Genomic DNA, 27,718 nt, shown 5'->3' with positions numbered 1-27,718 from the left:
ATCATTTTTAGTTTTGTTTTCCTAGACTTATTATCATATTCCTTGTTCAGTATAAATCAGTGAATTAATTGGCATATTAACAGATACAAACCAACCACCGAGATTAATCCAGGAAATTTCATACACAGGTGGTTTGAACTTTTTTTCTTCTTCTTCTTCGTCAGCTTTTCCCTTTTTATGGGTTGCTGTTCCTAATTCTTATTCTACACTTATTTTTGTTCATCGTGTCTCCTTCACCTAAACTTTTATCTTTCAACTCCTCTGCTACACAGTCGTTCCATCTTCTCGGTTTTAATCTACTTCCCTTTTTATCAACTTCGGAGTCCCAGGACCCGCTCCAGGTTTCAAATTTCTGCATCTCTCTCCGCGTCTTTCACCATTAAGGATAAAACTATAAAACAGCCAAATCGCAACCTCTACTTCCAAAATTGCTACTCTCGACTTCAACAAATACCCACTACGATTTTTTTATTAAATCTTAGATATCTCTCCCGTGTTTAATATTCTGTGAACCTTTTTTAACAATCAGTTAACACCCAGAAACTACTTGGTTACTTAGTTAACAGAAAAATGGTTCTTAAAGATTAAGTGTAATTTCTGAAAACCTCCAAATTATCAAGCTCAAGGAAATAAAGGCCAAACTCAAAAATCGAACGGACGATCCGTTTATCACATTAGAGTACAAGTATCACATTAGTTTTAAGAGTAAAGAACTCTTGAAACAAATCCTAAAAAACATCCCAATTTAAAGAATCATCGTTCCATCTGGTATTCTGGTAGTAAAATATGTAGAGCAAGAACTCAAAGGTAAGGAACTGACCCCCACCCTTCAGGAAATTAATTTTTAATTCACTTCTATCTATCGTATTTTTGCTAAAAAGAACAACAAACTAACTTGACTAATCCAAATATTTCTTAAATCAGAGGAACATTTCATAGATGTCTTATATCTAATAGTATCTAAATTGATAGCCCAAGGTCCTCGTTTTCCAACTATCACCAGCCCAGTTTCGTGCCAACAGGCACGAAATCTCATGTCATAAAAGACAAACAATTTTCCCAAGCTGCGAAACTTCTGAGTACTAGAACACAGAATGCTCCCTACTTAATAATCCAAAATGTCTAAAATTCAAATAAACATACCCCGCATGGTCCCCAAATGCCTCAAAAGAGCTATCGACCTCTTACTAAGAAGCCAAGCCTCTTGTAAAAATAAAGCAACCACCTAGATCACTGGATGCCAACTATCTCTAGAACAAACATAGTAACACAAAACAGAAGATTTACAAATGTATAAAATCAAGAGAAACTGGAATAAAATAATAATTTGAAGAAAAATAACAAACATGTGACGTTTATGATGTTACACACTCCTACACATCAGAAAAATTTCGAAGTAAAACTGAGGAATATTTCTCAAAAAAAAAACCAACCTCTATCCATGAACTAATATATACGCAGTAGTAATGTGGAAAAAAATTAAAAATAAATATTCAAAAGTAAAAACGTACTAGTAACTAAATAAAAAATTTATAGTATACGTCAGGGATGTAAAACACACCAACAGATTGTAGCAACTGTCTAACTGAAGTTTGTTAAACATTATAACAAAATAATTTTGAGATGATACTCTGGGGAAAATAAAAAATATTATCCAATGAATTGCAGTATTCATCAAACTAAAATTTTAAAATATTTATTTGTCATTTATAAACTATAACCATATAAAGAATTTCAGAGAATAGAAGTACAAAAAATTTCTTTGTAAGACAGATACTATAAACATAGTATAAAGTCTAAGTAATAGTCAAAATCAGGTAATTATGTAAAATAATTACCTACATACAATAGTTGGCAATAAAAGTATGGACATACAATAAGTGTACATCATGATTTTGATTTAATAAATGGACGTATTATGTAAATAAAAATAAAGAGGTCCGGTCCTGGAGATAGTAATGAAATACAGCAACTAAGTCGTCTCCTGAATTAATAATATTTTGCTAAAAATTTAACCAAACATTATTTTTTAAAAGTATATCAGGGAAACCAGTATAGTTAGTGTATTAATTTGTGCTATAAATCATAACTGTGAGTAGCATATCTCTAAATATTAACTATTGACTAAACTGTAACCTCAAAACTATTATTGCTGTGGGAAATTTAGTGCAACCAAAAAATATTCTATTTGCCTCACGTATCTCAAACAATGTATGTAGAGTATGTATTTACCTCACCAGTACTAATGTCGTGGATTCCTTACTGCAAGCACATAATTCACTAATATTGAACAATACAAAAATTGAAATTAGAAGATTAATCACCCAAGCCACAAGACTCGTCATTTCTAATGGTTGCCCTACCGTCCCAAACACTTTAATAGAATATGAACTGAAAAAGCTGGGACTTCAACCAGTATCTAGAATAACTTTTTTGAAAGTAGGCATGCCGGATACTGCATACAGCCATGTTTTAAGCTTTCGCTGCCAAGTGTTTGTTACTCCTGATGATACTATCCTTATCCCAGACTTTGTTACAATTTACTATGACAACACCAACTACCGTATATACTTTACCCTCGACAACTTAAATTGCACTAAGTGTGCAACAAAAGGACATCGGGAAACTGATTGTCCAACATGTCAACAAACAACCCTCAACATAAATAGCCCATATCAACCAGAGACTGTAATTCCACAACAACCTCCCCTAATGGATACCGACCACACTAACGTTCAAATTCCTAACACTGAAACCTTAGTATCTGAACAACCATCATTAGAAAAACACACTTTGTCTACAGAAAAAACCAACAAACAAACAAATTTTCCTCCATTAAATACTGAAGTACCTCCCCACACAACCAAAAGACAAATATCTACCTCACCCGATATACAAGAAACATCAACTGCCACAACTCCGTTTGCAAAACCTAAACACATAATCAAACGCCAAAAAGCCTCACCCTCTGATATTATTAAAGAGTTAGAGACCATTAAAAATAAATTTGAGTTTAGGTCCCCAAAATTTCCTCTTGATTTTAATGTTATTTGTGATGCGTTACAAACTGCCTTAAACTCAAAAAACCCTAACTCCATTGTAGAAAACTACACAACGGATATGATATAATTTAAAGATATTCTATTATTTGCACATGGTCATATTTTAAACCGCGATATAAAATCCAAATTAACAAGGCTAAGAAAAAGATTACAACTCAATATCACTGATTCCTCATCGGATATAGAAAGTGATATCTCTGTTTTTCAGTCAGATACCCAAAATGGTTAATACATTTATTTTACAATGGAACCTAAACGGATATTACAACAATGTAGAATCTCTTAATATTTTAATGAAATAATTGTCTCCCCTAGTAATCTGTTAACAGGAAACACATCTTAAAACTAAAAACTTACATATTAAAAACTATACTAGCTTTCTCAAAAATCTCGATACAGAACACGCCAGCGGCGGAATGGGTATTTTTGTAAAAAATTATGTAGAAGCAAAAAAAATTCACCTAAAGACCAATTTGGAAGCCGTTGCTGTATCTATATCATGCAATATCAACTGCAGACCTATTAACATATGTAACATTTACCTCCCTCATCCAAATGAAAATGTACTTGAAGACTTACAGCGCTCAATCGATGATATTCCTGCTTTCAAACTAATACTTGGTGACTTGAATTGTCATAATATCATATGGGGTAGTATAAAAACAGACAAATGTGGTAGACTTCTTCAGAAATTAATAGATAATCAAAATCTAATATTAATGAATACTGCTAAACCTACTCATTTTAGCTACCACAATAGTACCTTTTCTGCCATCGATATTTCGTTGTGTGATCACTCATTAGCTACAAGTTTTTCTTGGAATAGTCTTGATTATCTATATAATAGCGATCATTTTCCTCTAACAATTGAAACCATTGGGCATGATCAACCGAATATTCCTGTTTACCAAAAATGGAAATTAAACTCACCAAACTGGGACTTATATAGAGATCTAATAAATGATTATCTTACGAACTTTATTCTAGAAGATAGCATAGATTCATCTCTTCATCATTTCAATGATACTATACTAAAATGCGCTAATATTGCAGTGGGAAAAACAAAACCTTGCAAACGAAAACCAGTACCATGGTGGAATGAAGAAATAGCTTTAGCTATGAAATCTACCAAACATGCTTTCAATGTTTTAAAAAGACATAAAACAACAGAAAACGTTAGCAACTTTAAAAAACCTAGGGCAAAAACTAAATATCTTATTAAGAAAAGTAAAAAGAAACATGGTCAAATTATGTCTCTACCATAAATTCATCAACTCCTATGACTACAATCTGGAATAAAGGACGTACACTAAAAGGTGAACAAAACTCAATTCACATTAACACTCTTTCTTATAAAAACAAATTAATATCTTCCAAACAAGAAATTAGTAATATTATAACTGATATATATGTATATATATATTGAAATGATATTGTTTAAAAAATTAATTTATAAGTTATATACTAGATAATATTAGATATAAAAAGTATTTGGTTATTTTAAGAAGTTATATACTAGAGAATATTATAAAAATTATTTATGTGAGGGCATTTTTAAGAAATTAGTATATAAAAAGTATTTTTTTTTATAATTATAATATTGTCAATATATTTAAGTGAGCCATGTGCATAGACAACCAACTATACATTTAAATGACAGTTGAATAAGAATTTACGAATATAAGTGGGGTTATAATAATATGTAATTTTAGAAATGTTTAGTTTATATATAGTCACTGATTTAAGTTTATATTCTGATCTGAAAAGCCTAAAAAATGTCGATAAAATTCTCGATCGAAAAGTAAGGAATTCTCTAGATCACCGGAGATGGCTTTGTTTGCGAAATGGACTGTTCCAGAAAATTCAGAGATGTAGGAGATGGAACAAATCGAACATGATTTCTGGCCAAATGATTGTGGAACATGGAAAAAGATATAAATACCCGGTGATTTGGCATCAGTTATCAGTTACAGTTACTATGAGGCCAGTCAGTTAGTAAGAAAGTTAGTTAGAAGATAGACACATTTAGTTAGTGAAGTCAATTGTTCAGTAAGTCAGTCAGAAGGTCCAGATGTTCAATATAATAAGTTCAATGAAGATTAAGAAACAGTATAAAGATAATATTATTGAAGATTAAAAATTATGTTATGTAAAAATGGTAATTGGATAATGGAAGAAAGTATCAATTGAAAATTAAAATTATATAATATTTGGTGATTGGAGATTGGTGTATTAAAAAGAAGAATAAATATAAATACTAACGACTACCACTGAACTGTTCCGCGCTGCAATAAACAAAGTAAAGATAGCCGTGATGATCGCCAACATCCGGAACGGATAGGCACTTTAAGAAGAAGAAGAAGAAGGAAGGTGATAATTGGAAAAAGTAATTTCACAAAAACAAGGATAACCGAGGCTGAGAACGAAGACATTGAGTGGTGATTAAAATCTTTATTTTGGAGAACATTTTCATTTAGGCATTCAGTAAAAGAAAGGTACAAAATTTTGTTAATATAATTTAGTTAGTGTCATAATTATTTCAATTTTAAAGATAGTTTGTTTAAATTTTACATTGTCTATATAATTTAATTAGTTTTAAAAGAATTTCAATTTAAAAATAGTTTATTTTAAATTTTGCATTGGTTATGTTAGATATATATGTGTGTTTCATAATAGATATAATAAAGATAATTTAAAAAAGTGCTTACAAACTAATTCTTTGAGAGCCGCGATAAAACCCTATATATATTATTAAAAAACACTCACTGCTCATCATTCACAAAGAATACATCATAACAATTTGGCGCCCACCGCGGGGCTCTCTATTTAAAAGAATTAGTTTGGGAAGATAAGTGCTCTCATATAATTAAATTAATTATCAGTAGAAAGAAAAAATTATAGATTTTATTTTAATTATATTTGAACAAGTAAAGTCTCAAACTGTCTCAAGGAAAAAAAGGTACAAGAAGTAAAAAGAATGAAGAAGATCTGGAAGTAGAAACACAACCTATACAAGAGGAGAGTTTAGTTCAAGTTCCACAAGATACTGCAGAAATGAATCCAGAAAGAGAGGAAAATGTCAATATGGCAGCTTTGATGTTATTAATGATGCAGATGATTAAGACAATGGAAGAGAATTCAAAAGAAATCAAAGAAGACATGAAAAAAATGGAACAGAAAATGGAAGAGAATACGAAAAAAATGGAAGAGAATTCAAAAGAAGTCAAAGAAGACATGAAAAAAATGGAACAGAAATTGGAAGAGAATTATAGAAAATTAGAAAAGAAAATAGAAGATAATAATAATAAAATTGTAAAACAAATAGAAAAACAAATGGATAAAAAAATTGAAGCTGCAGAGAAAAAAGTAGCAAATGAAATAAAAAATATACGGAATGACTACAAGAAAAGGATAGAAAATGAGAGGATAGAAGTAAAGAGGATTATTCAAGATAATAAGATAGATATAGAACAGAAAATAGAATTGCAGAAATGTAACTTAGAAGTAAAAATTAACGAAGACAGGAGAAACACAGAAGAAAAATTAGACGATATACAACAAAATATCCAAATAAATAGTAATCAAATAAGAAATGTGAAACAGAGAATAGATGATATTTCACAAATGAGAGACATAGGGAGACCTTATTTAAATTTAACAAATGAGACTGGGATTAAATTCTCTGGTAATATAAAAAATCTGCATCCTAGAGTATACATAAATAGTTTAAAACAAATTAAGATTAGTGAATAATATTAATAATATCAAAGATTATATTAGAATGACACTAAGTGATAATGCTGCAATTTGGTTTGCCAGTGTTGAAAATGATTTAGATAATCTTCAAATATTTTGAAAATAAATTTTTAAATTATTATTGGGGTGAACTAGAGCAAGCCAAGTTTAGAGAAATTTTATATTTTGGAAAGTATAATCACAATTTAAAATCAAATATGGTAGATTATGCATTAAAACTGATAACGGTTACAAAATATTTAGAACCACCACTTAGGGTGTTGCCGAGAGGGGGCATTTGGGCCTGTAGGACCCATCGCCGGCTCTTCGGGCTTCTTCCTATCCCCGGAATTGGATCGGGTATTCACCATCTTTGGTTTGTCGCTGGTAGAAAGGTTAAATACCACCGCTGTTATAAATAACAGTTCCAGTGACAAATATCTGTTATAAATAACAGTTCCAGTGACAAATATCTGTTATAGGTAACGGTTCCAAGGAACAGTTACAAAGTAACAGAACAAAAATGGAAAACAGATAGGTAAAAATAATCTAAGTATTCCTTGACTTACGGAAGGAATAACTTAGTAAACAAGTAAATTAATATAATGCAAAGAAAAATGTTTCTAAGTGTTTCTTGACTTACGGAAGAAACAACTTAGGACAGAAATATAGATAAATGAAATATGTAAATGTGAGAGTAAAATATGGAAATATTTCCAAGTGTTTCTTGTCTTACGGAAGAAACGACTTAAAGTGGAAAAATAAAATACTCAAAATATAAAACGAGAAATGCAAAAATGAAACAGATTATAGAAATATGTCTATATGTATATAAGTGTTTCTTGACTTACGGAAGAAATAACTTAGAACAGAAAATAAACAAGAGAATCAAATATAGTAAAATAAATGCACAAATATTTATAAGTGTTTCTTGGCTTACGGAAGAAACGACTTATAAAAGAAAATAAGAAAAATCAAATTATAGAAAAGATGTGAAAATATTGCTAAGTGTTTCTTGACTTACGGAAGAAACAGCTTAGCAAAAAATGGAAAAATGAAATAGACAAATATATAAGTATTTTCTTAACTTACGGAAGAAAATATCTTAGATAAAATGTCAGAAATAATATTGCGATATGAAAATATTTCTAAGGGTTCTTTTGACTTACCGGAAAAGAACGACTTAGACACACAATAAAATAACAAGTCAGATATCAGAGAAATACTTCTAAGAGCTCTTTGACTTACCGAAAAGAACTACTTAGATACAAAGTACAAAATCAAATATATAAAATAGAAAAAGCAAGATAAATATTTCTAAGTGTTCTTAACTTACGGAAGAACAACTTAGACACAAAATACAAGAAAAATAAACAATCAAAATATTTAAATAAAATATCAAACAATCAGTACATGAACAAATATAGATTAATGTAATATTCTAACCTGAAAAGGTCTGAATATACAATAATGCTAAAATAAAAAAAAATGGTATATAGGAAATCAGAAATAAAACAATAACTTAGTTGGAACAATAATAGCACCGACTAGGTCTACAGTAGAAGAGGCAAGCTCGACTGACCGATGAGAGAAAATCCACCTGCTTTTATGTAAAACAAATCCTTTGTTTTACGTAGCGAAAGTGGAATTTCCCTGCATCGAATCAATTAGAAATTTGGATTTGGCCAACCTTGGAATTCCCAAGTATTTTAACCGATATCAAAATTCCTTGATGCGTCGAGGACAAGGGAGGATGAAACAGTCTTAAATGTATCTAGACATTTTGATGCTGATGTTGTGCAAACAGCAACTGTACAAAATATTTAAACAATAGAGAGTTTTATTAATTTTATTCAAAGAATACAAAGAGGTAATATGACAAGTAATAATAACAACAACAGAAAAAATAATAATAACTTTCAATATAATAAAAATGATAATCAACAATATAGACAATCATACAATAATACTAGATATGGTGATAATTTACAAAATTTCAATAATAATAACAATAATCAAAACAGACAGAATTTTAATAACAATACGAGTTATAATAGACAAGATTTTAACAATAGAAGAAATACAGATCGACCTAATTACAACAGACAGGTAAATTATATACGAAGAAATAGAAGCTGTGAAGATAGTGAACGAATTAGTACAAGGAAAGAAATTATGAGAAGTCATAGTAATGAAAGAAATAGGACATTAGATACAAGTGGTCAGACACAATCTGACAATTCTAATAATCAAAATTTTGTTCAGTAAACTTTCTGAATTACAAGTTAGGCAATTGCTATTATGAAATACCTTCTGAATTTATTTCTTTAGATGAAGATAAAATTATTGAATCATTTAATTTATATAAATGCTTTGGCCAAAAATAAAATGATTAAAATTATGATAGATACTGGTTCAGAAAGTACTTTGGTCTCGGAGAATTTTATTTTTAATACATTAAAACTATCAGATATAATAAAGATTCCAAAAATTAAAATTGTTGGTGCAAATAATAAGAAGTTGGGTGAAATTAATAAACTAGCCAATTTTAAAATTATTATTCCTAATAAAGAAATTAATATGCAAGGATCTATTGTCAAGGATTTATGTGTTGATATATTAATGGGAAATGATGAATTGGAAAAGAAGAAAGTAAAGATAGATTTTGAAGAAAAAATGGTAACTTTGGAAGGGCAAATAATTAAATTAATGAAAAAAGATGAGGTGGAAGAAGGAATAAGAGTTGATAGGATATTATTAAAAGAAAATAATGATGTTTATGAAGAAGAAATGTATTTTGATGATAGGGATATGTCTCAAAAGAATGTAAAGAATAATTGTAGTGAATATTTGAGGAATGGAAATTGATGGAACCTTTGACTGATCTCCATCAATTGTTCGGGAGAAAGCTTATTAAATTCCTTTCCCCGTGCGTGTACAGTACCAAATATTTTAGGACCATGGACTGTAAAAAGAGTTTCCTTCGATATAGATAAGCAGACTTTACGGCGATGGTTCAGTATGTGTTTGGTTTTATAGGGGTTTGTACTTAGAGAAAAATAAGCGTAATTAATCGATACTACAAATTTAATAACGAGAATATTTACAAAGGCACTATTACTAATTAAAAAGAGTTTGCTTTACCACATTGTTCATTATTATGCCGGCGTTTTATGGGCGCGCGACTATAGAGAAAAACTAAATGCACATTTCACCGCACTTTTGAGAGTAAGAGATTATAGCGTACCGAGTACCAGCACACAGCCGATACCTTCGGCTGTTAACTTGAGACTCTAATCACATCTGCGATTCTTTTTTGGCTTGAACCAAACCTTATCTTGTCTACCGATCGGCGTCAGTTTTATCCAAGGAGGCCCTTCTAAGAATTTTATGGCACAAACACCCTGCAATCAAAAGGTACAGTCTGTCGCATAAGATAAAATTCAACATTTGTGGAAACGAAAAATAAACTGAAATTAATATAAAATGTTGTTTTTACAACATACTCGCCCCCGTTGAAGCGCTGGCTTTAACACAAATAAACAGATCATATTATGCCAAGAGAGCATGCGGAAGAAAAAATACATTACAATTATCATCTTATACTAACTTAAATTAAATCGTCATTGGGTAGAGGACACATTTTGTAATAGAGCGCTTGAAGACTCCACCTTTAGTTTTGACCGAGGCAATTCTTACTCTCCCATCTTTTCCGGGAAATACCTCAATCACTCTTGCTAGTACCCAATGAAGAGGAGGAGTGTTGTCTTCAATCAGCAAGACGAGATCGCTAGGTTCTAGGTTTTTATGAGGGAGAAACCATTTAGGGCGATTCTGAAGTCTATTCAAATAGTCGATAGACCATTTTTTCCAAAACACTTGTTGGAGTTTGGACAAATGTTGCCATAAATTCAATCTGTTTTCAGGAATGTGGATCACATCTTTCTCAGGAAAGGACGTAAGAGATTGTCCAATCAAGAAGTGTCCAGGAGTAAGATACGTAAAATCGGAGGGGTCATTTGAAAGGGAGCAAAGAGGCCGGGAGTGGAGCACAGCTTCAATTTGAACGAGAACTATGGTGAATTCTTCGAACGTAAGCTTAACATTGCCCAGGAGCCTACGCATATGATGCTTTGCGCTCTTTATAGCACTTTCCCAGATACCACCATGGTGAGGGGCTCGAGGAACTATAGTTTTCCAGCGAATATGAGATGAGGCCAAAAATTCTTTAATAGAACGAGAGCTTTCCTTTTCCTTGAAAAACTTATAGAGTTCAAACAGCTGGTTGCGAGCACCAAGAAAGTTCGTGGCGTTGTCACTGAATATTGTTTGAGGGAGGCCTCTACGGCTAATAAAGCGTTTTAGAGCGAGAAGAAACGTCTCCGTAGACAGGCCGGAAACGACTTCAATATGAACAGCTCAAGTCGACAAGCAAACGAAAGGAGCAATATACGATTTTAATAAAGGAGCCTTCTGAAGGTTGGAAGCCTTTATCTGAAAGGGGCCGCCAAAATCTAATCCGACGTGAGCGAACACTCGAGAGGAGTTTAAACGTTCTTTTGGTAGATCTGCCATGATCTGGGTAGCGGGCTTGGCACAAAACTTGAAACAAACCATACATTGGTGAGTGACCTTCTTGACTTCTCGTAGTCCATTTAAAGGCCAATATTTGAGACGAATTTGTGACAAAGTATTTTGAGGACCTGAGTGACAGAGTCTGACATGTTCTCTGTGGAGGATGAGACGAACTATACGATTTTTTGAGGGGAGGAGAAGAGGGTATCTTTGATCAAAGGTAACGTCTGAGTTTCTGAGGCGACCTCCCACCCGGAGCATTTCATTTTCATCCAAAAAGGGATTTAGGGGTAAAAGACACTTATTAGATAGAGTTTTACCTTTCTTAAGCTCAGAAATCTCACTCGAGAAGTTGGAATACTGAAGCATCTTAATAATCTTAAGTTCAGCGTTTTGAAGTTCGCTGACTTCAAGGGTATCAGTTAACTTGCGAGAAAGCGGTTTAGCATTATTAGCAAATCTAAACATATAGGCTAAAGTTCTTACAAACTTTGAAAAATTGGAGAACCTATCAGAAAGTGAGGTGAAGAAATCTATTTGATCATTTCGAGCGTGGAGAATGATTTTCCTTTCTTCAGGCAACTTGGAGATATAACCCTTTGGGTTATATTTCAATAAATCCAACCGAAGTTGATTTAAAAATGGAGGACCATGAAACCATAAGGAAGAATTTATTATTTCAGATGGTAGCATTCCTCGGGAGAGTATGTCGGCAGGATTCTCTTTGGATCGTACGTGCCTCCAGTGAGCATTAGGTGAATTATCTAAAATTTGTGCAACCCTATTTGCTACAAATTGGGTCCAACGAGAAGGATGTGAACGAAGCCAAGCGAGAACAATTTCTGAATCCGACCACATATTTATAGAGTCTAATTGAGATAACTTTTCTTTAACAATATTAGCAATCTTTGCTGTGAGTTTACTACACAATAGAGCACCCATGAGTTCCAATCTTGGAAGGGTCAAGGGTTTTAACGGAGCAACGCGACTCTTAGATGCTAGAAGGGAACAAGACACCTGTTCTGATTTATAGATCACACGTAAGTAGATACAAGCACCATAAGCCTTTAAACTTGCATCCGATAATGAGTGAATCTCAACACCAGTGATTTCTTGACTTAAAAAGAGACATCTAGGTATACTTAAATCCTTAAAATGAGAGAGACTGCTAATAAAACTTAGCCATTCATGTAACGCATCTGCGTCAATGGTATCGTTCCAACTGATTTTGGAAATCCAGATTTTTTGCATTATAAGCTTAGCGACAACTGTAACGGGATTAATAAGACCTTGAGGATCAAATATTTGGGCAATCATTGACAGTACTTCTCTCTTAGTGTATGAGTTATTTAGGGTGAAATCTCGAAGAGAGATTGAAAACGTGTCAAGAACAGGATTCCAGCAATAAAACCTTATTAGAGCAATTATCTGGAGCTATGACATAAGAAGAGTTCGAAGAGAGGGAAGAAATATTTTTTAGAAACGAGTCCGAGTTAGAACACCATTTATGTAGAGAAATACATGCTGTTACAAGCAAACTAGTTATTTCCTTGTGAGCTTTGAGGAGAGTTTGCTCATCATTAGCACCGTAGAGAATGTCATCAATATAACAATTATTTTGAAGAGCGTCACTGGCCAGGGGATATTCAGTTTGATGAGTATTTGCCAGTTCCATTAAACAGCGAGTACTCTGAAAACTGGCGCTTTTAGTTCCATATGTAACTGTTTGCAGTTCCAGGCACTCAATATCTTTTTCCGGGGAGTCACGCCAAAGTATGTTTAACAGAAAGGTTTGATCAGGATTGATTTTAACCTGTCTGTACATCTTTTGTATATCAGTTGTGAAAACAAAGGAATATAATCGAAAGCGTAGCAAAATGTCAAAAAGTTCCGGTTGAAGAGTAGGACCTTTGAGTAGGATATCATTTAACGAGTAACTACTAGAGCTTTTCATCGAACCATCGAAAACAACCCTAAGTTTTGTTGTTAAGGATTCTTCCTTTAATACACAGTGATGCGGGAAAAAATATTTATTTTCTAAATTTTCATTAGTAAGAGAGAGAGGGACTGTTCTAGCATGTTCGAAAAAAAGATATTCACTAATGAAAGACTTATATTGAGCGTATGTATTTTCATTTTTTAAGAGCCCATTTTCTAAATTAACAAATCTCTTTAAAGCTACTTTAAAAGATTCACCTAATTTTTTATGCGCATTTTCGCAGACAAGTGGAAGGTTTACTTGAAAACGACCCGAAGGTAAAATACGAGTGGTTTTATTAAATATTTGTTCAGCCAATTCCTCATCGGGGGTTAATTTACTAACGTGGGGAACTTCTTCAATTTCGAAAAATTGTTGTATCAATTTATCTAAATTATTTTCTTCGGATTCGGACTGAACAAAGAGAGAAACATTTGGCTGAGAAATAGCCAAGTTTGAACTCCGATGAAAGATATGAGGGAAAATAGTACCAAAAATAACATAACCTAAGTGGGTATTCTGAAGAATGGGACGATTCTTTCCTAAACGAATGAATCCATCAGTCAATAATTCGCTATAGATGTCGCCAGCTAGAAGCAAATCAATTTTACCGAGAACAGAGTACGAGGGATCTGCGAGAGTGAGATTAGGTGGAACATTTATTTTGCTTCTATCTAGGGTAGCTTTAGGAAGCCTACAGGTTATACTATCAAGTACAGCAAAAGAAGTTTTGAAACTTCTATCCTTCACATTATAGGGAAAAAATTCTATGTTAATCATTTGATTTGACATTGAGGTGTTTTCGGATATGGTTGATATCTGTAACTGTTTAAAATAAGGGGTGAGGTTTAACTTCTCAACCAAATCACGAGAAATGAACGAATGTTGACTCCCATTATCTAGGAGCGCCCTGGCATGCATAGGTCTGCCATCTTTAGAATACACTGTCACTAAAGCGGTGGCCAACAATACATCAGTTTTAACTGATAAAGCAGAGAGAGAAGTGGCTGTATGAGAATCAATCTGCAGTGTTTTGTACTTCTAAAGGAGGTATGAACGAACTGGTAGAAGCTTCATTTTGGGTATGAGCATTATAAGAAGGCGGAGTAGATGTGTGAGCAACACGACTGAAAGAGCCTTGAGAATGTTTGGGAGCTTGAGCGTTGCGATCAATAGAGAAAGATTGCCTATTCGTGTTCCTAGAGGAAGAGACATTTTCAGAGGTAATATGCAAGAGCAAGTGATGTCTTTTCTTACATATACTACATGAGCGTGAAGAGTTGCAATCTTGAGAAAAATGTTTATTACCCAAACAATTCCAACAAAGTTTCTTACCTTTTACAAAATTAAATCTTTCCTGTAAACAGAGACATTTAAAATCATTACACTGATAAATTTTATGAGAATTACTTTTACAATATATACAATTAGTATCCGAAAACGAGTTTGTTTGTAAATTAACTGATGAAAACAAAGATGTTTTTAATTGAGGTTTATTAAATTTTTTATCATTATCAGAAACGTTTAATTTTTCTTGTATATCACATTTTTTCTCGAGAAAACAAAAAAACTGTGAGAGAGTAGGTAAAGCCTTTGAACCTATTTCATACTCAAATGACCTATGCGTCGCGAAATCTAATTTTTGTAAAAATACTTCGATCAATAGTAAATCCCAATGTTCGATAGGTACAGACATATTTTTAAGAGCAAGTAAAGTAAAGTGTTTACAAAGAGTTAAAAATTCTCGTAATGATTTTGCGTTACTTTTAGCTAAAGATGGAGCCTTTAACAATTTTTGGATGTGTAAACTTATCACACGCGATTTATTTTCGTATCTATTCTTAAGTGTGTCCAAAGCGATCCGGAAATTTTCTTCTATAACTTCTATATTTTCTATCAAATGTAAAGGTTCATTTTTTAAAAAAGATATGAGATATATAAATTTTTGCACATTGTTTAGCTCCACATTATTGATTATTAGCGTTTCAAATAGCTGATAAAACGCGTTCCAATCGGCAAAGTTTCCTGAGAATACCTGCATCGTAATTTCCGGCAACCTAACCTTAGCAGTGGCTACAGTTGGCGGAGTATCGTTTGAGATGAGCGAGTGGGAGGGTAACTTTAAAGCTTCCATCTTATGCTGCAGTCCAGCTAGTGTAGAAAAGTATTTTTCCTCCATCAGTACCCTGTCTTCTGTTTCAGAATCGGTTTCATCGATTTCTTCAATCTGATCCATCACGTCTTCATATTTCAGATAACATGTTTTCAATTCGGTGTGTCTAAGTTGAAACTGGAGACCGTCAGTTTCTGCATCTGCGTTTTCTAGTAACCAGTTCGCTATTCTGGTGATCTTGGCCTTCAGTGGCTTCCTCTTCTTGAGATCTTCCATCTCGATTTTAACAAAAGGTACTACTCCAAAAACAACTGCCTAAGGCCGTGCAAACACCGAATTCTTTAGAGAAATTAATGTTTATATTATATACTAATATCTGTATCACACGGCGAAAATAGAGTCAATAATGTCTAATAACATGTAGAGCACACGACGAGAGAGTTTATAGTTTATTAAAATACGATAAAAGTCTTAAATTACACTGAGAGTTTATTTTGCAATTAAATTTTTCGCACACCCGGTAAATGTCTACAAATAAATTTTTTAAAGAGATAGTCTTTTTGAAAAGCGGATCACTCTGTGCATAAGCGAAGTTATAATATGGAAAAATCTCACCCAATTTGTCCAGTAGTTTACAGCAACAGGCACAAACACCAGATAAACTTCACTTCTGTCCTTTTGTTTTAGAGTTTATCGCGACACATTAGTCTTTTCGAGAGTCTTTTAACCACATTTATATAAATATGCAAAACTAACAGTAAAGTACAAACAACGCGAACACCAACCACAAAATCCGTCGAGTTAGGACCAAAAATAATAATGGAACCTTTGACTGATCTCCACCAATTGTTCGGGAGAAAGCTTATTAAATTCCTTTCCCCGTGCGTGTACAGTACCAAATATTTTAGGACCATGGACTGTAAAAAGAGTTTCCTTCGATATAGATAAGCAGACTTCACGGCGATGGTTCAGTATGTGTTTGGTTTTATAGGGGTTTGTACTTAGAGAAAAATAAGCGTAATTAATCGATACTACACATTTAATAACGAGAATATTTACAAAGGCACTATTACTAATTAAAAAGAGTTTGCTTTACCACATTGTTCATTATTATGCCGGCGTTTTATGGGCGCGCGACTATAGAGAAAAACTAAATGCACATTTCACCGCACTTTTGAGAGTAAGAGATTATAGCGTACCGAGTACCAGCACACAGCCGATACCTTCGGCTGTTAACTTGAGACTCTAATCACATCTGCGATTCTTTTTTGGCTTGAACCAAACCTTATCTTCTCTACCGATCGGCGTCAGTTTTATCCAAGGAGGCCCTTCTAAGAATTTTATGGCACAAACACCCTGCAATCAAAAGGTACAGTCTGTCTCATAAGATAAAATTCAACATTTGTGGAAACGAAAAATAAACTGAAATTAATATAAAATGTTGTTTTTACAACAGAAATTTTAAGCAGATGGATGCCTACGAGGTGGAGTGCGTAAAATTGGAAGCAAGGAATAATGAGTACATAATGAAGAATAATTTTATTTGTAAAGAAGAAGAAGATGTGATAAAAGTTAATTGCCCTGAAGAATATAAATCAATAGTCGTTTCCATATTGCAGCAACACAAGGGCCTTGTCAATAAAGAAAATAGAATTGCACAAAATTATATCCATAGTATAAAAGTTAAAGAAGAAAAAGATTTTAAAACAAAATCATACCCAATACCATATAAATACAAAGAAGAAGTAAACAGAACGATTATTAATATGTTAGAAGCTGGAATCATTGAGAAGGCAGATACACGTTTCATAAACCCTATAGTAGTAGTACGTAAAAGATCAGGTGAAATCAGGTTATGTTTGGATGCAAGGAATATTAACAAGATCACTGAAAAGCAATTTGAAGCACCAATGAGTATAGATGGAATACTAGGAAGAATTACAGGAATGTCATTTTTCACTAAAATCGATTTACAGCATAGCTTTTGGTTAATACCTCTAGAAAGAAAAAGTAGACAGTATACAGGATTTCAGATAGATGGAGTAGTATATCAATTCAAAGTAGTACCATTTGGACTTCAATCATCTTGCAGTGCTCTATGTAGATGTCTTCATGATATTCTGGATCAATATGAACATTTTGTAATTCACTACATTGATGATATATTAATTTTTTCTAAAACGGCTGAAGATCATAAGAAACACCTACAAATTATAATCAACAGATTAGACAAAGTTGGACTAAAAATAAAACAAGAAAAATGTACATTTTTTCAAAAAGAAGTAATATATCTAGGTTATAAACTTAACACTAAGGGAATCGAAATGGATCCAGAACGGACACAGGTCATTCAGGAATATAAAACACCACACAATTTAAAAACTTTAAGAGGATTTATTGGAATAATTAATTATTATAAAAGGATGATACCAGATCTAAGTATAAAAGAAATTCCATTACTTGAACTACTGAGAAAAGGTGTAAAATGGAGATGGGATCAGAGAAGAGAACTAGCATTCCAAGAAATTAAAAACAATTTTCTGTCAAATTTAAAAATATACTATCCTGACTACACACAGCCATTCATATTAAGAACAGATGCATCCATAGAGAGATTATCAGGGGTATTATTACAAATACATGATGGGGTCGAATACCCAATACAATTCATTTCAAGAATTACAAAGCCACATGAAAAGGGTTACTCAGTTTCAGAATTAGAACTAGCAAGTATCATACACTGTGTCACAAAATTAAGATTTTATTTGTTGGGTAATGAATTTACTATAGAAACAGATCACCAAGCTTTAACATCTATATTAAATAACAAATATGGAAACAGTAGAATACATCGGTGGAGTCTAATATTGAGTGAATACTCCTTTGAAATCAAATACATTTCTGGAAAATCCAATATAGTGGCAGATGCTTTATCAAGGTTAAAAAATACATCACAAAAAGGGCAGCGAACAATAAAAATTGGAATAAATCAATTAGTAAAAAGTACTGGATTATATTCTAAAGAAGAAATTATAAGAGATCAGATCAATTTGAGTGAAAAACAAAAAGTCCTTAGGAAAGATGGGGTTTATTATAAAATAATAAATGGCATAGAAGTATATGTAATAAGTAGAACTTTGGCAAGGAAAATATTGAAAAATTTACATAACAATTACATGCATATTGGTTCAAGAAAGCTATGGATGCTATTTAGGGACAATTATTTTGCAAAGAATGACATAAGTATAGCAAAAGAAATTACTATCCAATGCCCAATATGTCAAATAAACAAAAAAAAGAATTTCAAAAACCACAACACATATAGATCTAATGTTGTATATGAAAAACTAAATACAGTGTCCATGGATTTTATCTCAAATTTAGTTCCAAGTCCAACAGGAAAAAAGCATATACTAGTGATAGTGGATTTATATACAAAATTTATTAAACTATATCCCTGCTCCAGAACAAATGTTAAAACATTGAAATTATATATTAATCAATTTTTCGAAGAAATAGGACCATTTAGAAATTGCATAATAGATAATGCTACATATTTTAATAACCAAAAATTTCGGGCATTTTGTGAGAAAAAGGGAATCAACATTTATTTTACAAGTATCAGAAATCCTCAGGCAAATCCTGCAGAAAGATATATTAAAGAAGTTATAAAATATTTAAGGATAGTATGCCAGAATCAACATCAAACATGGCAGCAACATATACCACAAGTAGAATATTTTTTAAATAATACACATAATTTAAATACAGAGGAAGTACCAGAATATTTAATGTTTGGCCATATAGGAAACAGAAAATGGATTAGTGAATATAATCAGGATATGTTAGAACAAGCAATGCAGAAAGTGAATAACCGAATTAGGAGGAAAGCTGAAAAATATATCAGAAGACAAAATCGAAAAATAAAAAAACCAATCACATTTCAAAAAAGAGACAAAGTGTTAATTCGTTCACTTAGAAAGAGTAATGTTACAGAAAACAGAATTTTTATTTTTAAGAAATTAGCATATAAAAAGTATTTTTTTTATAATTATAATATTGTAAATATATTTAAGTGAGCTATGTGCATATACAACCAACTATACATTTAAATGACAGTTGGATAAGAATTTATGAATATAAGTGGGGTTATAATATTATGTTAGTTTAAAAATGTTTAGTTTATATGTGTCGCCCAGTTCCATAATCAGTTAAATCCAAAATTTAAAAAAATGGACGTTATGATTTCAATGAATTCTTTGTTAGTCTCCTTACATGTGTGTATCTTCAAACTATTCCAAACTCAGTTACATTGCGTTGAAAATACCGGCTGAAAAGTTCGGACTGTTCCAAAAGCAGTTAAATGTATTCGGTGGTCGGTTTCAAAACCAGTTAAATCTGTCACGGTGTCAAAACAAGTTAAAAGAAATACTAAACCCACATGACCATGAGTTCGGTGCCACAGCCACTGTTAGTTACAAATCGACCACCGAAGCAGGTAGTTAAACATTTTTTGTGAGAAATAGAAGCGCTTGTATTGTAGTATTGAGACAAACCTAAAAGCATAACACTATTTTTTTTTTCAAAACATTAAAATAAACCATAACAGGTGCTTTTACTGGACGATACAGTTCTTAATATCATGGAGGGGCCAGCGGAAAATCCTGAAATCGTTGATAATGTTGAAGTAATAGCAGAGGCAACTGGTTCTTTGGCTAAAAAACGAAAAAGCAATCCTTCCACTTGGAAAAAAACCATTGCAAAAGTATCTAGGTAAGTTAATTGTAATTATTATAATAAAAATTTATACAGTGTTTCGTCAATATGCCAACAACCTTCATTATTTTACAGTGACGTAGAAGTTATTGGGATAAAAACCCAAAATTTACTCTGTATCTGCGCCTCTGGAAATGATCAATTTAGAAAAAAATGCTTGTTTTATCAAGTAGTACTAGTATACAAACTTTCATCACATCTACAGTAGGTACTAAAATTTTAAGAGATATCGGCAAACAATACAAAAAAAGTATCTCAACAACGACACATTTTGAATGGTATGTTAACATAACCATTTTTAATGTTTTTTAGAGGTATACTTTTATCCCCTGAAATTTATTGGCACATTTACGAGACACCTTTTATAATCCGTTATTATTCGTCTTTACTTATACCTTTAGATTCAGGCTAATCTTTCCTAAACTCTCATAACGTCAACTACAGCGAAAGCGATTAGGTAACTGAAAGTGTAACAAATTTGTTTTTTTAGGCACCGTCCAAAGGGATTTCCTCAAATGCCAAACTGCAAACATCCAAGCAAAAGCAAGTATCGATGCTCAGAGCTTTCCTTGCAAGACGTAACAAAAATCCATCGCAGATATTACAAAGATGCGGACCTACAATCGAAGACACAATTTATTCTGCAACATGTTATGGTTTTTTCTGCAAAAAGAACCCGGATTCCAGAACGTACCTCAAAAAGAATGGTAAGCACTAGTTTCTACTTACCTAAGCAAAGACACAATAAAACAGAAAATATTAAAGTGTGTCGAGCGGCATTACTTGCAATACTCCAAGAAAGTCGAAACCGGGTGCAGTTACTTTGCCAAAAATTTCTTCAGACAGGTGTACTCCCATCTGAAACTCGTGGAGGAGCCCGCCACGTTGAAAAGTTTAACACAAAGAAAGAAAGCATCAAAACTTTTATTAAATCTTTTGTACCAGTGCAGAAACACTACTGTAGAGCAAAGAACAAACACAGACAATATCTTCCGAGTGAACTGAGCATTAAAAAAATGTGGTATATGTACAGTGAGCAACATCCAACTCCCAAATTAACATGCAAGTATGATTTCTTCAGAAACGTGTTTGCCACCAATTTTAATATCGGGTTTGATGCCCCATACACTGATAAGTGTTCTACATGTATACGACTTGAATGCGAGACAGCAACCGAAAAGGATGGTGACAAACGAGCAGCTTTAAAATTGGAGTTGAAAGTCCATAAAGTTCGTGCTGAGAAATTTTATATGTTCTTACGAGAGAACAATGATAACGAGCTTGTGTTCAGCTATGACTGCCAAAAAAACTTGGTGTTGCCTAAAATACCTGATCAGGCTGCGTACTATAAGCGTCAGTTGTATCTTTATAACTTTGTTATATGTGAGGGGCACTCCAAAGCCACACGAAATTGCCACAACACATTCTCCTATCTTTGGACAGAAAACCAGTATCAAAAGGGATCCAATCAAATAGCATCTGCTTTGTACCATAGATTACAGAACTCGAACTTTGAAAATGTCACCACAGTCAAACTCTTTTCTGATGGTTGTGGGGGACAAAATAAAAACACCATTGTTGTTGGTATGCTTATCAGTTGGCTTATTAAGGATGCTCCTCGTAACGTGAATAAGGTGGTACTATACTTTCCTGTAGTCGGACATTCGTTCATCCCGCCAGACCGAGTCTTTGGAATTTTAGAACGACAGTTTCAAAATTTCAGTGTTATCAACAATCCAGACGAATACACTGATATCATTAAAAATACCTGTACTGTGATAAAGCTGGGTGCAGACTGCTCTGTCAGTAACTGGAAAAGTGTCACAGAAGCTGTGGTAAAACCTCCAGGACAGTAGCATTTCCAATTTCAAAAAGCTAAAAAATTCATTTTCACACGATCTACAAGAAATCCAAACACAGCTTTGATCCAAGGAGAGGCCAACTACAACTTTGAAACGGGTGAGCCCAAGTCAAATTTAAAAAGAGGAAAAGTTTTCGAAAATCAAGCTGTTCCGGAAATACCAGAAGGTGTGGCAGTTAAAGACGCAAAAATTAAAGATATAAAGTGTTTATTGGATCTCCATTATGGAACAGACTGGAAAAACAACCAGAAGTTAAAGTTTTTTGAGAAAATGTTGCAACAACCAATCGATCCTGTAGATGACGAAGAAGATGATTTTGAACTGAATGCTGAGGACGAATCTATTGATTAAAAAAATAGACACCAAATACTATTAAAAAAATGTACGAATAAAACTTTTCAGTAAAAATTGCTTCATTATTGTAAAAATCTAACTAAAGCAAAAATTTTGCCCTCACAACAATATTATACTATGACAATAGTTTCAAAAGTAGTTAAATCCTATTACTGTTCCAAAATCAGCTATAATAAATTTTTAATATTTTACAGTGCCTACATTTTTTCTTTAATTTTATACAATTTTTATTAGGAAAAAGCTTTATTTTTTAATTTTTTTTTGATAACAACTTTATCACGTTCCCTATGACGGTAGGTACGCAACTAGTTATTGGCCTATTCCCACAAATTTTTTCAAGTGGATTTAACTGATTTTGGAAATGGGTGACTCATATATAGTCACTGATTTAAGTTTATATTCTGATCTGAAAAGCCTAAATGTCGATAAAATTCTCGATAGAAAAGTAAGGAATTCTCTAGATCACCGGAGATGGCTTTGTTTGCGAAATGGACTGTTCCAGAAAATTCAGACATGTAGGAGATGGAACAAATCGAACATGATTTCTGGCCAGATGATTCTGGAACATGGAAAAAGATATAAAATACCCGGTGATTTGGCATCAGTTATCAGTTACAGTTACTATGAGGCCAGTCAGTTAGTAAGAAAGTTAGTTAGAAGATAGACACATTTAGTTAGTGAAGTCAATTGTTCAGTAAGTCAGTCAGAAGGTCCAGATGTTCAATATAATAAGTTCAATGAAGATTAAGAAACAGTATAAAGATAATATTATTGAAGATTAAAAATTATGTTACCTATGTAAAAATGGTACATAATTGGATAATGGAAGAAAGTATCAATTAAAAATTAAAATTATATAATATTTGGTGATTGGAGATTGGTGTATTAAAAAGAAGAATAAATATAAGTACAGCTAAGAAAAAAAGTATTTTAAATTGGTGGAAGGTGATAATTGGCAAAAGTAATTTCACAAAAACAAGGATAACCGAGGCTGAGAACGAAGACATTGAGTGGTGATTAAAATCTTTATTTTGGAGATCATTTTCATTTAGGCATTCAGTGAAAAAAAGGTACAAAATTTTGTTAATATAATTTAGTTAGTGTCATAATTATTTCAATTTTAAAGATAGTTTGTTTAAATTTTACATTGTCTATAATTATAATTTAATTAGTTTCATAAGAATTTCAATTTAAAGATAGTTTATTTTAAATTTTGCATTGGTTATGTTAGATATATATGTGTGTTTCATAATAATAGATATAATAAAGATAATTTAAAAAAGTGCTTATAAACTAATTCTTTGAGAACCGCGATAAATACCCTATATATATATTATTAAAAAACACTCACTGCTCATCATTTACAAATAATACATCATAACAATATATATATATATATATATATATATATATATATATATATATATATATATATATATATATATATATATATATATATATACAGATTGAACGAATTTAAAACGAAACATACGAAATCAATGTATTTCGGCTCAACTCCGCTCTAGGTGGTTGGCCAACAAAAGGTTGTCAAATAATTATATTATAAAAATCCAATATTTTAGCGGGCTGCTGGATTCTGAACTCATTCAAGAACAAGTCAAAACTCCACCCAAATAGGTTGCCTAGAATCACTGTGAAAACTAGACTACACAAGCAGTTATTATGCTGTCAAACCACTTATCGCTTCCTTATAGTCCAAGAGATAGAGCCGAAATTTTAAACTGATCAGTAATATGACATTTCTCTATTGGAATATATTCATTGTAACTGGGTTAAGACTTTGCCTTACAGGCGGACGCCCCTCGTGGTACAGGGGGTGGCTATACTGAGATGAAGTTGTCATTTTTTCAGAAAAATTAACGATCGATAATATGGCTGCAAATTTGCCCAGAGTAAGATCTTGGTATAACTAGACGAAATCACAAAGGGCGGACGCGAGAGTGGATACATAAGGGGTGGCGGACAGGGGTGAAATTGCAATTTTTGGGGAAAAATTAACGATAAGTAATATGTCCGCCATTTTCATGGCTCATTATTTAGCCCCTAAAAACTCTAAATCCAAAAGGGCGGACAGCTGGGTTGGTACAGAGAGCCATAAAACGGGGTCAAATGTACCACTTGCCTGCGCATTTTACGTCTCGGTAACAATTTTCAAACTGATTTTATTATGATATTTTTATACCGATTGATTTAAAAATTTGTATGCTCACCTCTGTTACTATTCTGAGAAGCGTCAAGTAGAGTTTTCCAAAAAAATTTCCGTAAATGAAAATTTTCGTAATTTTTTGAGGTAAAATCTAATTTGTAGAATACTTTTGATTTTCTGTAAGTTATACCATGATTTTTTTCCAAAAATTTTGAAACGATTTTTCCGATAAGAAAAAAAAATTTAGAAAAACTTTTCTAAAACATTTGATAAAACTCTACGTCATCATCTGAATCTTTTATAGAATATTTTGTAGTTTTAAAATGATATTATGATAATGTTATTTTTTTTTTTCAAACTAAAGTCATATTTACTTTACAAATCACATTTTTTTCTTAAATATAATTATTTTGCAAATTAATTTTTAATTGAATAAATGTTTGATATTTGATATTTTATTAAATTAAAGTAATTTTATAATGTTAACTTTTAAATATTTTTGGTATAACAAATAGTAATTTTACTTATTTTTTATTACAATAAAAAGGTTTTTAAATAATTTATATTTCATAAATAATGGTTGTTCAGATATAAGAAAAATTTGATTTATTATTACATTAATAATCAAATACAAAATATACTATTTCTATTTATCAAAAGTTTTGAAATTTACTTTGTAGATATTTTTAATATTTTTTTTTTAACTTTCAAATTAATTGAATTTTTTTTTCATTAGTTAATTATAATTTTACAAATTCTGTTTGGACATCAAGATGCTTTTATCCAACTTGGTGAAACTGACTTCGATTGTAATGAAGTTTTTGAAATCTTAGAAACTTTCATATGTCACTTATATGGAACAGGACTGATGAGAACAATTCCAAAAAGAAAAGTAATCGATGTGAGATTTTCACTATTTAACCGACAGTATAAGTTGCATGATGTGAACGAGCCTTTAAAAAAAAAACTAAAAAATTTCGATGCTTCAATCTTACCACCATGTCAACATGAATTACACCAACATCTGCTGCGAGCTCATTATACTTCAAATATTTGGACAAATGCTCATAAAAAAGTACCAACAGAATTGATTGTTGAAAAACATGGTTGGGAGTTTGAAGATGAAACATATAAATTTAAATGGTTTAGTGGACCTCAGATGCCAGAATCAGTTCGAGAAGTAGTGATTGAAAATGAAGCAGATAATGAATGTGATATTATTGAAAGTGAAAGTGACGAAGATGATGAATGTGATGACATCAATGAGAGTGAGAAAAATGACGAAATTTTTAAAGTTTTTCACAATTTTTTTTTCTTATCGGAAAAATCGTTGGAAAATTTTTGGAAAAATATCATGGTATAACTGACAGAAAATCGAAAGGATTCTACAAATTAGATTTTACCTCAAAAAATTACGAAAATTTTCATTTACGGAAATTTTTTTGAAAAATTTTGAGGAAAACTCTACTTGACGCTTCTCAGAATAGTAACAGAAGTGAGCATACAAATTTTCAAATCAATCGGTATAAAAATATCATGATAAAATCAGTTTGAAAATTGTTACCGAGTCCTAAAATCCACAGGCAAGTGGTACATTTGACCCCGTTTTATGGCTCTCTGTACCAACCCAGCTGTCCGCTCTTCTGGATTTAGAGTTTTTAGGGGCTAAATAATGAGCCATGAAAATTTCGGACATATTATCGTTAATTTTTCCCCAAAAAATTGCAACTTCACCCCTGTCCGCCACCCCTTATGTATCCACTCTCGCGTCCGCCCTTTGGGATTTCGTCTAGTTATACCAAGATCTTCCTCTGGGCAAATTTTCAGCCATATTATCGATCGTTAATTTTTCCGAAAAAAATTACAACTTCATCCCTGTATAGCCACCCCCTGTACCACGAGGGGCGTCCGCCTGTAAGGCAAAGTCTTAACCCAGTTACAATGAATATATTCCAATAGAGAAATGTCATATTACTGATCAGTTCAAAATTTCGGCTCTATCTCTCCGACTATTAGGCAAGCTCCTCTTTCCTTTAAAGGAGACAGGTAGTTGAACGATATTTTATACAATGTCTATTACCGGGTATGGATTTATTTTTGTCCAAGTTTTATATTGGTCCACTATTTCAAATGCAGTTCAAACAGACATATATTAAATTGTATGTTCCGTTTTAAATTCGTTCAATCTGTATATATATATATATATATATATATATATATATATATATATATATATATATATATATATATATATATATATATATATATATATATATATATAAGACAAATTCAAGCAATGCAAACTTCGATCCCGCATTTTTAGATTTCAAAAATAAACGTGAAATGACAGAAATATCTATAGTAGATAGTGATCATCCACTAAATTTTCCCATCGCATATCAAGAATTTGAGGAAGCTCTAGATAAATCAAAAAACACGTCATCGGGTCCTGATAATATACCAATAATCTTTATCAAAAATTTGCCGTACACAGGAAAATTAATTCTCTTAAACATTTTCAATCACATTTATATATATACATCGGTTTAGAACGTCTTTCGACGTTGTCCGATACCTAAACACCATCTCTTCCTATCTTCGCAGTCGTTTGTTGTTAAATTTCTTTCGCTCATGGACTTGTTTACGCCGTGTTGCCATTCTAATCTGGGTCTTCCTCTTTTTCGTCGACCTATCGGTTGCCATTCTATTACTTTTTTAGGGAGTCTTGATGCTGGCATCCGTTGAACATGCCCATACCACCTTAATTGTTTCTTCTCTATATCTTGAGATATATTTCCTTCTATTCCCATACGTTGTTTTATTACATCATTTCTGATTCGGTCTCGTCTGGAAATACCTAAAGATCTTCTCATTGCATCCATCTCTACTGCTTCTATTCGTTTTTTGTTCTTTTCACTAATTCTCCATGTTTCAGCGCCATAAAGAAGAGTAGTTTTAATCATGGTCTCATATATATTAAATTTCCTTCCTTTCGTTATCTCTTTACTCCACAGTATACTATTGAGACATCCTAAGACTTTCTTTGCTTGAGTGATTCGTTTTTCTATTTCCCGTGTATCAGTTCCTGTATTGTCA

At 32.2% G+C, this 27,718-nt stretch overlaps 4 protein-coding genes across 4 annotated transcripts; 2 read left to right on the top strand and 2 right to left on the bottom strand.

Annotated features, from left to right (window-relative positions):
• The first annotated feature begins 3,478 nt into the window (after positions 1 to 3,478).
• LOC140452797 (uncharacterized) lies at positions 3,479 to 4,327 on the top strand. The gene has a single exon (XM_072547125.1). The coding sequence runs from the start codon at positions 3,479 to 3,481 to the stop codon at positions 4,325 to 4,327; it is 849 nt and encodes a 282-aa protein (XP_072403226.1).
• A 6,889-nt stretch (positions 4,328 to 11,216) lies between these two features.
• LOC140452796 (uncharacterized) lies at positions 11,217 to 12,689 on the bottom strand. Its single transcript, XM_072547124.1, has one exon. The coding sequence runs from the start codon at positions 12,687 to 12,689 to the stop codon at positions 11,217 to 11,219; it is 1,473 nt and encodes a 490-aa protein (XP_072403225.1).
• A 67-nt stretch (positions 12,690 to 12,756) lies between these two features.
• Positions 12,757 to 14,142, bottom strand: LOC140452795 (uncharacterized). The gene has a single exon (XM_072547123.1). It carries the CDS (start codon positions 14,140 to 14,142, stop codon positions 12,757 to 12,759), a length of 1,386 nt encoding a protein of 461 aa, XP_072403224.1.
• Positions 14,143 to 19,766: 5,624 nt separating this feature from the next.
• On the top strand, positions 19,767 to 22,185 carry LOC140452975 (uncharacterized). Its single transcript, XM_072547288.1, has 2 exons — positions 19,767 to 20,236; positions 20,730 to 22,185. The coding sequence occupies exons 1-2, from the start codon at positions 20,106 to 20,108 to the stop codon at positions 22,093 to 22,095; spliced, it is 1,497 nt and encodes a 498-aa protein (XP_072403389.1). The 5' UTR covers positions 19,767 to 20,105; the 3' UTR covers positions 22,096 to 22,185.
• Positions 22,186 to 27,718: the final 5,533 nt, after the last annotated feature.

The sequence above is a fragment of the Diabrotica undecimpunctata genome, chromosome 11 (genome assembly GCF_040954645.1).
Source record: "Diabrotica undecimpunctata isolate CICGRU chromosome 11, icDiaUnde3, whole genome shotgun sequence".
In the NCBI taxonomy this organism is placed as follows: Eukaryota; Metazoa; Arthropoda; class Insecta; order Coleoptera; family Chrysomelidae; genus Diabrotica; species Diabrotica undecimpunctata.
This window is presented reverse-complemented; position numbering and strand designations above follow the sequence as displayed.

What these genes read in the sequence shown, in the direction of transcription:
- LOC140452975 (XM_072547288.1), top strand. Translation starts at nt 20,106, where the DNA reads ATGGAGGGGCCAGCGGAAAATCCTGAAATCGTTGATAATGTTGAAGTA. An exon ending in ACCATTGCAAAAGTATCTAG is followed by an intron (nt 20,237 to 20,729) that starts GTAAGTTAATTG and finishes TTGTTTTTTTAG; the next exon opens with GCACCGTCCAAAGGGATTTC.
- LOC140452796 (XM_072547124.1), bottom strand. Translation starts at nt 12,689, where the DNA reads ATGATTGCCCAAATATTTGATCCTCAAGGTCTTATTAATCCCGTTACA.
- LOC140452795 (XM_072547123.1), bottom strand. Translation starts at nt 14,142, where the DNA reads ATGTCAAATCAAATGATTAACATAGAATTTTTTCCCTATAATGTGAAG.
- LOC140452797 (XM_072547125.1), top strand. Translation starts at nt 3,479, where the DNA reads ATGGGTATTTTTGTAAAAAATTATGTAGAAGCAAAAAAAATTCACCTA.